Raw genomic sequence first — 13,702 nt, 5'->3', positions numbered from 1 at the left:
TATTATTTCATAATTTTTTCTGAAAGAAATTTATAATTTTTTTTTAAAGGGTTAAAAAAAAATTTTGAGCTTCATTTGTTCAAGACATTTGATGTCCCAAGGTCCCGGATTGTGATAATTGAGGGGATCTATGCGTCTAGTGAATTATGAGGCCTAGAATATCCGTGTGACAGGTGGCGTCCATATTGAACTTGATAAATGGGTTTTAAGGGATATACAACGGGCTTGATAGGAACCTGAAGAAATCATATACCTGAAATGTTTTAACCTAAATTCTAATTCATTTATAGGTAGAAAGAAGGTAACGTTTACAAGTGTAATATATATATATTTATATATATATGTATATATATATAGGGGATGGTTCAAATGAAAACCACTTTTATTGTGAAAACTCGAAAACTAACTAAAAAAAGTCTAAAAAACACACCAAAATTTTTTTTTCAATTTTTTTATAAAAATCGCAGGTTTTTTATATAAAAAAAACTTTTTTTCAAAAAAAAAAAAATAAAAAAATTTGTAGTACACATGTGTAATAATACACATGTGCACTACACATACACATGTGTAGTATTACACATATTTACTACAAAAAAAAGTTTTTTTTTTTTGAAATTTTTTTATATATAAAAAATGACGAAAATTGGTATGCAAAAAAAAAAAAAAAAATTGGTATGTTTTTTTTTGGCTTTTTTAATTCGTTTTCAAATTTTCACAATAACTTGTGGTTTTCATTTGAACCTTCCCCTATATCTATATCTATACTACTTTAATAAGCATATAGGAAGGGCAAGAATGGTCATTTGCTATTGTAAACCATTTTAAACACATTATACAACCCTTAAAGCATAAATGTGTTGAAAACTTCTTTTAACATCATCTGGAATCCCGCTCATCTCCTTTGGGCGGCCAAAGTTTTTCATTCAACTTTTGAAATCCCGCTCAATCTCATTTGGGCGGCCAAAGCATCATTTTAGTGCCTTTTCATTTGGAGAGAGAGAGAGAAACTGAGAACCAGAAAGAGAGAGAAAGTGCAGGAGAAAGAAAGAAAGATGGTTCCCGGCTAGCCCTATGAATTGAAGATTTGGATTAAACCCTAAACGAAACACGGCAATTTATGTAAATCTATACTACTTTAATAAGCATATAGGAAGGGCAAGAATGGTCATTTGCTATTGTACAACCATTTTAAACACATTATACGACCCTTAAAGGATAAATGTGTTGAAAACTTCTTTTAACATCATCTGGAATCCCGCTCATCTCCTTTGGGCGGCCAAAGTTTTTCATTTAACTTTTGAAATCCCGCTCAATCTCATTTGGGCGGCCAAAGCATCATTTTAGTGCCTTTTCATTTGGAGAGAGAGAGAAACTGAGAACCAGAAAGAGAGAGAAAGTGCAGGAGAAAGAAAGAAAGATGGTTCCTGGCTAGCCCTATGAATTGAAGATTTGGATTAAACCCTAAACGAAACACGGCAATTTATGTAAAGCCTAGCGATTGATTTCTGTCATTCTAATTAGGTTACCACATCACGAAATCATTATCAGCCTCCTCTCTTCCTAACTGCGTTTGATTCCTTTCAAAACCCTAGCTGTGTTCGATTCCTCTCTGCTATTCATCGACCCAGATCTGGAATTTTAATTCACATCCATCAGTTTTTTGCTTAATTCGCATATATAGGTATTCTTTTTCACCATTAGTTCTATTTTATGCTTTATATTTGGGGTTATGAAACACTACGACATCAATTTTGGTTTCTAGGGTTCGTGGTTGATTATGTTATGCAAATGGATTAGTCTTCAGGTTCGGATTTAGATTACTTATTCAAACTGTTGGTGATTGGGAAGGAGAATCTCTAGAGAAGGTAGAGGTGGTGTTATGAACCATATTAGTATACCAGGGCCCATCATAGCAGCCCGTTTAAGGAGCCCAATAAGAGAGCAGGTGTGGTTGTCTTGAAGGAAAAGTTACTGCGGAATATAAGGCATGAGAGATAGAACGATTGGGGAGGAAAAGATTGTTTAAGCTACTTGAGGGTTCTTCTTCCCATCTCCATTGTTCTTCTTCTGTGTTCCCATCTTCTTCTTATATTTAGTTGTAATCCTATCGGTTAATCAATTCGAGATCTACCTTTATTCCTGATTTGATTATTTCTTAGCTGAGTGAATATCAATTCACTTCATTGGTGCTTTCATTGCTCCTTAGCACATATGGCTTTGGATGAGGATCTGCAATTGAATCAATCGCTTACCCTAATTGAACGCCATGCTCTGCTTGAGGAGATCTACAATCAACTGGCACAGTTTCCGATTCCACCTCCAATTGAGCTTAACGATTTACCAGATGATGTGTTATCTGCTCCGGAATTAAGTATGTACGATCCGGCACCACTTTTACCTCGATTCACTGGTGCACATCCAAATAAATGGCTCGCATATGCTGAAAGGTATTTCACGTTTTATAAGATTCATAACACCGAGCGATTTCCTTATGTGCTCAATTATTTCTATGATGAGGCAGCAATGTGGTTAAGTTTGTATCAATTCACGGAATGGTCGGATTTCATAGTGTCTCTTAATCACCGATTTGGTTATCCGGTGGACGCTCTCCAGGTATTTGATGAAATGCCTGATCGTATTGAACTTCAAATTGTCAGTTCTGTTCATGAAACCATAGATGATATGGTATTAGAAATCCAAACCGACTCAATGGTTGATGTTCATGCGTCACTAGAAGTAACGGATTCTCAAATGGATATATCAGATTATATATTTGTGCTTGAACGTGTTAAACCTTATCTAAATATAGTCTTGGCAGATGTACCAAAGGAGAATGATATGGTAGAAACCAATGTAGGTAATGATGATTCTTTAGTTGATTCAATGGTTATTAACTCCTTTGCATGGAAACCAGGTTGGGTTGCGAATCATGTTCAAGTATCTCCTAGGAAATTCGTTCTCCCTGCTGTCAGTACACTTAAGTTTCTGTTTGATAATTTTGCTATGGTAATTGCTAGTTTCAATTCTCCTTTTGGTGGTAAATTGCAAGAAACAGATTCAGGTTTTGTTCCTACACCACCCACTGTTACAATTGTTTGTGAAAAGCATAACACTATTGGTACTTTGGGTCATCTGCTATCTGGTTCGTATTTTGGGCCTGACGGGTTAAGGAGGACCTTTAGTTTTGATCCCGGTCCGAATAGTATTTGCACGACTCTATGTTTGATGCCTTCCATCAGAAACTCACATCCAGATCCGCACAAACCTAAATTCTCGACGCCTTCAAATGCCTATTTCGATCCTACTCGTGCGGGTTGTCATGATGTGCTTCTGTGTGCGAATGGCTCTATTCATCAAATTACTTCTAGTGCTGATGTGATTTTAGCTATACGAGGAATTTCATCCGTTGTAAATGGTTCAGCAGTGCCCGTTCTTCCTGAGATTAGAGATGATTCACTTAGGCCGGTTAATACTCGGTTGTCAAAGCAGCGAATGCTTCAATTTCATGCAGTTGCAACAAATGCGCATGTGAAGCATTGTCCAAAGGATCCTATTTCTTTTTATCCTTCTACACAGGTGAGCCTAAGAGATGGCACTGCATTGGTTGGTGGGCTTATGTCTAATATTGCAATATTTTTACCCATTATACCATTGGTTCCCAGTTACACTTCTGAGCTTTGCCCAACTTCTATGACAATTTTATTTGCGCAAAAATATTCACGGTCTAGTATGGGAGTTGTTATGCAAAATCATCGGCTTAGTATTAGTAAATTGGTTCTTCTATTTCAAGTGGACGATAAACGCATTCGTTGGAAAGGAGGGACATTACCTATAATTCTTGTTTTAGATTCAGATGATGTGGTGTTTGATGTGTGGCACGTATATGATCTGAACAACAATCGGTCTGACATAATAATTGCAATCGGACATGACCAATTTACATGGGCTCCCCAACCCAGCTCTGCACCTAAGTTGTTTATTTTGGATACTGATCCGGAACCACCCGATCCGTATACACTTTTCCCTTCCGATTCTATTCCGTTTCATTTTTATAGGGATATTGTGATGCTTAAACCAATTTGGAAAGCTTATAGTGTTGTTGGTTCCTTGCTTCACGGCTCGCACAACTGGTTGTTTGATACAATTACACTGGTTATTACACATTTCGAATGGAAACCGGGTTGGCAATGCGATTCAGTTGGCTCAGTTGCAAAATTGAAGGAAGCAATTGGTTTAACCGAGTATTATTGTTTCAACTACAAACGTGCTACTGATGTTATAGCAGCCCAACAATTGGTTCAGACTTGTTATTTCGTTCGTATGATTCAAAACTACATTTTGTCAACAAGTGAAAATGTGAAGATATCTAATTGGGTTCATATGATCATCATCCATTACAAGGGTATGGAAATCATAAAAGTAACAGTTAGTCAACTTATGGATCATGTGGAATGTGATGAAATATTCTATATTAAGAATAGTTTATTGTTGAAGTCTTTCATGCAATCAATTTTAAAGATTCCACCTGGTTGGATTGAAGCTGCAAATACAACACAACACAACGGGTTACATGTGCAGTCAACAAGAGTTAGTTTCCCATTTAATGCTTTAGAGGTGGAAACTTTTCTTAAGGTGGATCATATTGGGTTTCCTTACAGTGCACAAATGTTAATGAGGTGGGTTTTGATAGAATTATATAATTTGCATAGAGATGCTCAACATTTGCAATATATTGTTAGCCTTTCAAGTAGACGAATTTTGCTGCATTATAGCTCTCCATTTGATTGTCTTAACGAAGCTGAGAAACGACCCGTCTTGAACCACCATGAAGTTGGACATGTTGCGGGATTACACCGTTTGGAGCAAACCGACCCGTTTAATGTTCTACTTCTTCAATTATTACCAACTCCGTTTCCCAGTACAACGACACACTCTACGGTTAGCCGTCACATTAGATACGGGTCTGCGTTTCTATTTCGCCAACTTCTTGGTACGCTTTCCCCTCGTTTCTACAACCCACGTATTACTATTACCCAAATGGTTCATGAACTGACACCATTTGCAGCTCTTTATGGGCATAAGCCACCCAACATAAATTATTTTTTCCCAAACCCATGGCACGTTAATTGGAAACATGATCCTACTGACTTCATTATCCTCAAAGTTGCTACCTCGGGACAAGAAAAAAGGGGTCCTCTGGGTTTATTTGAGCTGACTTGCATCAGTGGGTCCACCAAACAAGCACATGATAAAGGTTTTCTTAGATTACCAAGTTTGGTTCAACCCGACCCGTTTGGCAATTTATTTCACCTTGAGGACAAGGTGAATGTAAAAGGGGGGAGTAATGTTATGAACCATATTAGTATACCAGGGCCCATCATAGCAGCCCGTTTAAGGAGCCCAATAAGAGAGCAGGTGTGGTTGTCTTGAAGGAAAAGTTACTGCGGAATATAAGGCATGAGAGATAGAACGATTGGGGAGGAAAAGATTGTTTAAGCTACTTGAGGGTTCTTCTTCCCATCTCCATTGTTCTTCTTCTGTGTTCCCATCTTCTTCTTATATTTAGTTGTAATCCTATCGGTTAATCAATTCGAGATCTACCTTTATTCCTGATTTGATTATTTCTTAGCTGAGTGAATATCAATTCACTTCAGGTGGCAAAGGAAACTAGGGTTCCGGTGAATATCAAAGCCGAGTAAGGTCATTACAGCTTGAATTGTGGCATATTATTGGTCCGTGTGGGCTTTCCTGGTGACATCTTGCGCTCCAAACCTGTTGGTAGGCTTTTTTTCCAGATTTGTATCTTTGTTATTTCTTATTATTTGCAACTACATTTGTTGTAATCTAGAATGTTATATATAGTCCACTTTTTATTAATGTATTATGAATTTACATCGAGATAGTTGGTAAACTGGCAACAAGCTGTGCCGCTACCCCTTTTTGAAAGTATATATATACCATTTGCAGGCTAACAAATTAGCAATCTTGTATTGGCCTTTTAGGTCTGCAGTACCAGAGTACATGAAAACTGAATGGCGTATGGTTGCTCTCTATATTGTGGTTTTGTTTGTGTCTTGGTAGGTATGCTATGTGCTATTTTATGTTTTAAGTTTGCTACGTATTTACATTCAGATCTGAGGTGTTTGTTTTATCCACAAAAGCAGGCTGCTGTGCTGCTGCATTTCATATGATAGGAGTCCTAGCATGAGCCGAAATTGAAGGAGATTGCTAATTTGTTAGCCTGCAAATGGTATATATATACTTTCACAACAAGTTACCTAAAAAACATTGTATCGGAGTGCATTTTAATCATATACTTCAGTGCCACTGTTCTTGTAGGTATCTAAAAATGCTTTTTTGTTTACCGACGGTCGCCTCGAGTACATGGAACCGGTATGTCTTTTTTCCTGGTAAATTTTACTTCGATTTTGCTTGGTTTTATTCTAATATCTGTGTAAATTGGGAAAAACGTCTTAAACGCCCTTATCCTGTAGGAAAATGCTTTGTTATCCTCTCGGTTCTCCCTCAGACTTTCAGCTACTGTCGAGAAAGGTTTCGTTAGAGCAGAGACTGTGAGTTTGTTATGTTGGATGATAAGCCAAATACGTTTTAAGAGTAAATCTTTTTTTTGTTGGTTGTTATTCTATAATTATGTTTTTTTATGAATAATATCAGATGGCATATAACGATTTTGTTGCTGAATCAGCTGCAAGGGAGAAAGGACTTGTAAGTTGATTTTCTAATCTAAATCTCTGTAGCTTTGCTTTTGATGTTTTCTGTTAAAAGTAATGTGCTCATGAAGCTTTAATTCTTTAATGTTTTTGGTTATATGAGAACTAGCCAATAATCATAACCACTAAAAGGAAACAGGTCTCAAATAAATAACAAATCATGTTCATTGGTTCGAATTACATAAAGTAATTTTTTTTGTCCATATTCTTTTTTTTGGTTATATGAATTAATCAGATTCAGAATAGGCTTTAAATGGGTCGAATGAGTCATACTTGTTCATATTATTGACACACATGTGGATCATCTTGAGGATGTTGTTACTAAACTTGAGACTGAGCTTGATTCTGTAGAAGTTGATTTGGATAAAGGTAATTCTAAAACTCGAATCTTGAGATCAAAGTTTTGGTTTTTTTTAATATATGTTTACAAATTTTAGGTGGCTTTTCTTTAAAGAGACAATTGTTGGATGACAGAAGATTTCCAAAAATGCATCTAGAATTGCAACGCCTTCTGCAGGTAGTTTCCGACACCTTTTAAGCATGGAAAAATAACACAGTATAGTGAAAAAAAGGTTGGCGTTTGTAGGTGATTGCACACGGGGAACAAGTGTTCCCGGGGGTGAAAGAAAAGTGTTCCGTAAAAGATTGGTTTGGAAATGAAGACATCATCACTTGAAGAGTTGATTGGTCGACTCAGACGACTAAAGGAGAATGTTGGATTCATAAGCAATCGTGTGACAGCTGTCCAAGCGGGTCTCGACAGCTGGCAGGCTGAACAAATCAACAGAAAACTATACTGCCTGTCTTTCCTCTCCATCATATTCCTTCCTCTATCCATCATCACAGGAGGTAAGTCCATAAAAAGTTATTTAATCTCATGAACAACTGAAAGTTACTGGAAGTGTTAAAATGAAATGACAGTGTTTGGGATGAATGTGGTAGGCATCCCTTGGACACAACAAAGAGACCCGAAGCTGAAAAATGGTTTTAGAAACGTGATGTTGGTTTGTGTGGGGACATTGATTCTTGTGCTTTTATGCTTCTTGTTCCCGTTTTTGTATGGCCGAATAAGTGGTTGGAGAAAACAAAGAGCTTTAAAAAGAAATTGGTCTAGCTCAAGTTAGGAGATTACTCGGTGTTTAAATGAAGATGACACAGAGTAAATCTATTTATGATGCGTGTGTTTATGCATAAACTTTTGTTTGATGTTGTTACAGAGGGAGAAGAATCACTTAAAATGGTCGGCGGGACCTTGATCAAGTTGCTGGGCGAATTGTTGTTGCTGTTTGATTCCAGTTAGGGTTGGCAATTTTGACCCAAACTAATATATTTGGGTCATTTTGAGTCTGTAAAGATTTTATTAGTTTTCTATCTCATTAACTACTGATGATGTTGTTATTAATTACATTAATCAAATGCTTCTTCGTTGTAATTCCTGTTCTTGATCCACTGCTGAGTAATTTTGAACCATTTGTTTGTCAGTTGCTTCAGTTAGTTATAAGGTTTTTTAAGTGATCTGCAGTTGGTTGGTGTAACTGTGTTAGTTAACTTAATTTTACATACATTCTCAGATCCAATATATATATTTTTTACAGTCTGTTAATAATTGGTTTACAGTTAATTTTCATGTACATGTTGAGAAATTCTCTTGTGATCTAAGTTATAGAATTCGGCTACTGTATAACTTATTTAATTTTGATCTAAAATACAGCTAGCATTAATTTTTTAAGTGATCTGCAGTTGGTTGGTGTAACTGTGGTAACTGTGTTAGTTAAGTTAGTTTCACTTACATTCTCAGATCCAATGTATTTATTTACTGTCAGTTAATTTTTGGTTTACGGTTTTGTTTCTCTTGTTGTATGATATTGTTTTAGTGATTTATATGAATTGGTTTGATTTGTAGTGATCCTACGCGGCAAAAAAATGGGGCTAACGTTCATGAAACTCTTTAGTCGGCCGTTTGCCAAGAAGATGTGGATCTTGATGCAGCTGGTAAGACGACCATTTTGTACAAGCTCAAGCTTGGTGAGATCGTGATGACGATTCCTACCATTGGTATGTACTCTTTCGTAGATTGGTTGGAAATACGCGTGGCATTGCTATCTGGCCCTTTGATTTACATTGTTATGATCTTATGTGTTGTTATTTCTGGTGAACGGAATGGACCTATTGTTTTAAAACTTTGATCTGAATGTTTATGTTGTGCTGCATTCTTGTAAGATTTCAGGCTCATGTTGGAAATACATAGCAGGAACAGGGTAATCTTTCAACATCAAAGAAGTTATGATTCTTACACAATACTATCTTTAATTGATGTCATGGGGCGTACACTTTCTTTATCTGATGTTGGATAATACGCCAGAATCTTTATTGGTGTTTAGTGACATTATTGTACACGCCTGTGGCACTTGTGATTGTGATTCTGATGAATAATTAACGCATATTAGTTATCATTATCAGCAAAAAAAAAGGACCCGACCCGAAACCCATTTTGACCAGGACCGACCCAAACCCGTTTTGACCCGAACCAAAACAACCCTTTTTATAATTGACCCATTTTGACCCGAACCCGTTTTGACCCATGACAGCATGACCTGACCTGACCCATTTGCCAGGTCTAATTCCAATCATATATTTTATTTATGTAGCTTATACATTTAGCATGAAGGAACAAATTTTGGTTGTTTTTTGTTTGGTGTGTTTTGTGGATTTGGCTTTCTGTTTTGAATCAGTACTTGTACGAGTTAGTTAACTATATTCGTGTTTGAGTTAATTGAGAAGTTGGCTTCATGTGAAATCTACTTTAAAAGTCTTTTTCTGTAGTGTTTATAAACAATGCCAGTAAAGGTTATAAAAGCTCTTTTAAAGTCATCTGACGTAGGTTTTATTGGTCACGGCAGCATGTCATAAAATTTAATATCTTGCATAAATTAAAAAAATCGGTGGGTTGGGTATGAAAAGTAATGGTACCCAAAACAAGTTGTTTTCTTAACTGGTCAAAATACAAAACATTTTATTGATTTGGCCTATTATCTTACAGACCCAACTGTATCTTCGTAACGTTCTCACCATAACCATCTTTCTCCTGCATCCGCTTAACGAAGCGTTTAAAGTTCTTGCACGATGAACCATTTTCTCTAATACTGTTCATAACCTTTTTCTTGAGATTGAGTGCCCTTATTTTGAACTCTCTATTGTTGATCAGCCAATCTATTTTACCCATGATTTCATCTCTCCCGATAACACCATTTTCATCCTTTTCAAACCCCAGCCCATTCATCCAGAAGTCACAAATGTACGTCCGGTTAAGCAACTGATTAGCAAAATAAGGCCAACAAAGAAAAGACACCCCACGGCTCACACCTTCTAGAGTAGCCTTAAACTCACCAACCTAGGTGATATGTTTCCCGCCGCATCGCGCGGGTAAATGACTAGTATATATATATATATATATATATATATATATATATATATATATATATATATATATATATATTTACAATCGCTTTATGCATGCAGGTTTATCCAATGTATAAAGCATTCATAGAATCTAACCTCACACCATACCAATCCTTATGTCAGGATCCTCTTCAAAGGAGAAAGAAAAACAAAGGTATGCTTTTGCAAAATATAAGTTTCTGGTTTATTTGTTATATAGATTTTTGAAGTTTATTTTTGATGGTGTAGTATATAAAGAAGAACAGATATCCAAGATGGGATGCAATTGGGCTATTGCATCCTAACTCCCAAGGTAATTATTGTGGTCAAACTGATCATTGTAACTTTCTTATTTGAGCTTATTGATTTCTCCATATCTATTTGAGCCCAAGTTCATGGGCTCTTTGATAGTTATACTTGTGAGATTACTTTTCTTCAATAATGGTTTGGGTCGGGCTAATTGAATAGTGAGTCAAAACAAGTAGTTTTTTGTTCCAGCTAAATTGGTTCCAAATTGGCACCTAAAGTAACAGACTTTCATGGTCGAGTTAAATATTATTGCTGATTGAATTATCAATATCTCTCTTAGTCAAAATCCACGAGCTACAAGAGAGTTATACTTGTGAGTTGTGATCGCTACTTTCTTCAGGTCATGGTTTGGTCGGCCTCGTTGAATAGCAATTCAAAACGAGTATTTTTTTGTTTGGCCAGATTGAGTTGTCTAAATACAAGACTGTTAGTTAGAAATTGCACCTAAAATAACACATACAAACCCAGTTACGATGAGGTTGTTTTGCTGTTTAAAAACATGAATCATTGGGTTATGTTGACATTAGCACGGGGGATATTGTGCACAACAAGAGGTTCGCTTTTAATCTATTTTTCTTAAAATTTGGTTATTTTTTCAAGATTATTGCTCCATTTTTTAAGTCTTTTTATTTATTTATTTATTTTTATTTTCAATTCTAGGAAAGGGTTTACGGCTCCTCCATTTATAATATCTCCAAGAATAAGTTTTGAAGTTAGCGTTCGACTTCTTGGTGATTTAATGGTAGGAGTGTACACAATAGCTTCCATTTTAAAAAGAAGTAGCCATGTGTTCAAATATGAAAGTGTACGTGTGCGTGAAAATCGACTGGTTGGAACAAGTAAACCGACGTTATGTTCAGGTACAACATACCTTGACTTTCATTTTGACTTTGTAAGTCATTATTATAAACTATATTTTTTTTTTCTCTGGAGAAGGTGCTAGGAAGAGACCGGTTACTTGTTAGATGTGTTGCTAAGTGTCTGGGATTAGAAGGGTGGTAAATTCGATGAACATATCTTGGTGATTTAATGGTATGAGTGTATACAATAGCATCCATTTTAAAAAGAAGTAGCCATGTGTTCAAATATGAAAGTGTACGTGTGCGTGAAAATCGACTGGTTGGAACGTAATCCGACGTTATGTTCAGGTACAACATACCTTGACTTTCATTTTGACTTTATAAGTCATTATTATAAACTATGTTTTTTTTTTCTCTGGAGAAGGTGCTAAGAAGAGACCGGTTATGTGTTAGATGTGTTGCTAAGTGTCTGGGATTAGAAGGGTCGTAAATTCGACGAACATATCGACGGACTTTCTACTTAAACTTATGTTTTTTTTTTTCCGAGTTAAGTGTGAAACCCGACTATTAACCTTTTTCATTTACCATTTCTCTTTTACCTATAATAGTGAATGGTTTGCGTATACACCCTTATAACAATCACCATGTGATCAAGGTACTCCATAGATTTATTTTTACAAGTTCTTCATGGGTACCCAAATATTAAAGTATATAGGCCTACTTGTGGAAAGGAAATCACCACTTTTCAAATAATTCACCTATATTTTCAAAGATTATTTTATTATTAAATTGATGAGTATATATATGTGAAATATTTTTTGGATATTAAAAGTTATAATACACTGAAGCTTTAATTCTTATAGTTTTTATTTTTTAGGACGAGGACTCCAAAGAGCTTGAAGACATCGTCATCAAAATAGATGGTGAGAATGTAGTTTACGCATACAATGAGGTCGATGTGAGTTATTTATTGGCATGTGGTTTTCGTATCATTGATACATCTCAACTGAGCACACAACAAAGATTACTTGGCATGTAGCTTTTATGGAAAGTATTTGAACCAACTAGCAAAGTGGGCGGGCCAGGCAGGTGCGGTCATTGATTAAAGCTACTCTGGGTCAGAATGGGTTCGGGCCAATATGGGTTAGGATTAAAAGTTGAGTTCGGATTCAGACCAAAAATGAGTTCGGTTCATTTAAACATTTAATAATTAAGTTCGGTTCAATATGGGTTTGGAGCAAAATTAGTTCGGTCAAATGGGTAGTTTAATAGAAAACTTTGAATTTTTGGAACATCCTGAAAAAAGTAAAGACCGGAAAATAGGCGGGTTGAGTAATGGCAAAACGGGTAGTTTTTAGATACAGGTTTAAAAAGGTTAGTCAAGTCAGTTGACTCATCAACAATTTTTTTTTTAATTTGGTACTAAAATAAGTAGTTAATATGTTAAATATGAATACATTTTTTTTTAATTTGGTACTTTAATAAGTAGTTAATATATTAAATATGAATATACTAAGTGTTATAAAAAGTAAAAACTATACTCCATTTTTAGTTTCTCTCAACTTTTTGTAGGTCCATAGAGATGTTCACATTCATGTTTCAAATGTGGGGTCTGCCAAAGTTGTCGGAACCTATGGAGAAGAGTGGTAGTGGTGATAGATTATTACTTTTGTAGTGGTGATTTTGTAAACTTCGTGTCCATATCCTTGATGCCTGCTCTTAAAACATGTGGATGTTATTTTTTTTTTACCTAATTTACTTATGTTTTGTTTTGCAGATTGTTAATAGTATCGTGTTGTTGTCATGTGTTTACCGGTTTGGAAAGACAGTGTCAAAACGAGTTATTTGGTTAAGTCCCTAAGGCATGCTCTATTATGCAGTTTGGATGTGAATAGATTAGCGGATGACTTCTTCTGGAATAAAATAGTTATACCAAAAGTCAGTTTATTTTTATGGAGAGCAGTGGAGGGAAGGATTCCAACAGTGGCGATGTTGTCGAGTAGAGGATCCAGATGCAAAATGTAGAATGCGTCTTTTGCAACGGCGGGTTATCTATTAATTACCAACAGGTTTATGGAAGGAGTATGGCATCACATAAAAAAGTTTGTTGAATATACCCTTGGGCCAAAACATTGATAAAGTTTGTGAAAAAATGGTATAAACGACTTGGATTGTTTAACGGCTCGGAGAAGATTGATTCATGCAGTCTATGCTTTAACGATGTCGAGTATTTGGAAAGCAAGAAACGAGAAAGTGTTCAAAAGTGCAAACGCGGTTCAGCACAAGATCATTGAAGAGATAAAGGAGGCGACTTTTCATTGGGTCATACTGTAACACCCCGTGTTACCGAATGTCAAAGTCAAAGTCAAAGTCAAAGTCAAAGTCAAAGTCAAGTTTGACTTCTTTGACTGTAATTAGCCTATT

At 35.9% G+C, this 13,702-nt stretch overlaps 1 protein-coding gene and 1 long non-coding RNA gene across 25 annotated transcripts; both read left to right on the top strand.

The window, feature by feature from the left end:
• The first annotated feature begins 1,262 nt into the window (after positions 1-1,262).
• On the top strand, positions 1,263-9,181 carry LOC110908286. 23 transcript variants are annotated; one of them, XR_004879969.1, is made up of 13 exons: positions 1,277-1,681; positions 5,655-5,778; positions 6,003-6,077; positions 6,162-6,250; positions 6,323-6,393; positions 6,495-6,572; positions 6,676-6,726; positions 6,967-7,100; positions 7,169-7,248; positions 7,318-7,580; positions 7,949-8,032; positions 8,635-8,786; positions 8,952-9,181. XR_004879969.1 is itself a non-coding variant. In XM_035983619.1 (12 exons), exon 2 carries the CDS (start codon positions 2,212-2,214, stop codon positions 5,428-5,430), a length of 3,219 nt encoding a protein of 1,072 aa, XP_035839512.1. In that variant the 5' UTR covers positions 1,263-1,681; positions 1,798-2,211; the 3' UTR covers positions 5,431-5,778; positions 6,003-6,077; positions 6,162-6,250; positions 6,340-6,393; positions 6,495-6,572; positions 6,676-7,100; positions 7,169-7,248; positions 7,318-7,580; positions 7,949-8,032; positions 8,635-8,786; positions 8,952-9,181. The 23 variants fall into 23 exon arrangements, 18 of the variants coding, with proteins under 18 accessions (XP_035839512.1, XP_035839510.1, XP_035839524.1 ...); XM_035983619.1 differs by having other exon boundaries at positions 1,263-1,681; positions 1,798-5,778; positions 6,340-6,393; positions 6,676-7,100; XM_035983617.1 differs by having other exon boundaries at positions 1,263-1,681; positions 1,763-5,778; positions 6,340-6,393; positions 6,676-7,100.
• Positions 9,182-10,255: 1,074 nt separating this feature from the next.
• On the top strand, positions 10,256-13,702 carry LOC118486312. 2 transcript variants are annotated; one of them, XR_004878391.1, is made up of 7 exons: positions 10,256-10,482; positions 10,881-11,032; positions 11,139-11,338; positions 11,415-11,626; positions 12,156-12,367; positions 12,851-12,963; positions 13,056-13,702. It is a non-coding gene; the product is annotated as an uncharacterized LOC118486312 (long non-coding RNA). The 2 variants fall into 2 exon arrangements; XR_004878390.1 differs by lacking the exon at positions 10,881-11,032.

This window comes from Helianthus annuus, chromosome 14, assembly GCF_002127325.2.
Source record: "Helianthus annuus cultivar XRQ/B chromosome 14, HanXRQr2.0-SUNRISE, whole genome shotgun sequence".
Lineage (NCBI taxonomy): Eukaryota > Viridiplantae > Streptophyta > Magnoliopsida > Asterales > Asteraceae > Helianthus > Helianthus annuus.
The sequence above is the reverse complement of the archived record's forward strand: the minus strand, read 5'-3'. Positions and strand labels throughout refer to the sequence as shown.

Bases quoted from the DNA above. Each gene is read 5' to 3' on its own strand.
- LOC110908286 (XM_035983619.1), top strand. From the start codon at position 2,212: ATGGCTTTGGATGAGGATCTGCAATTGAATCAATCGCTTACCCTAATT.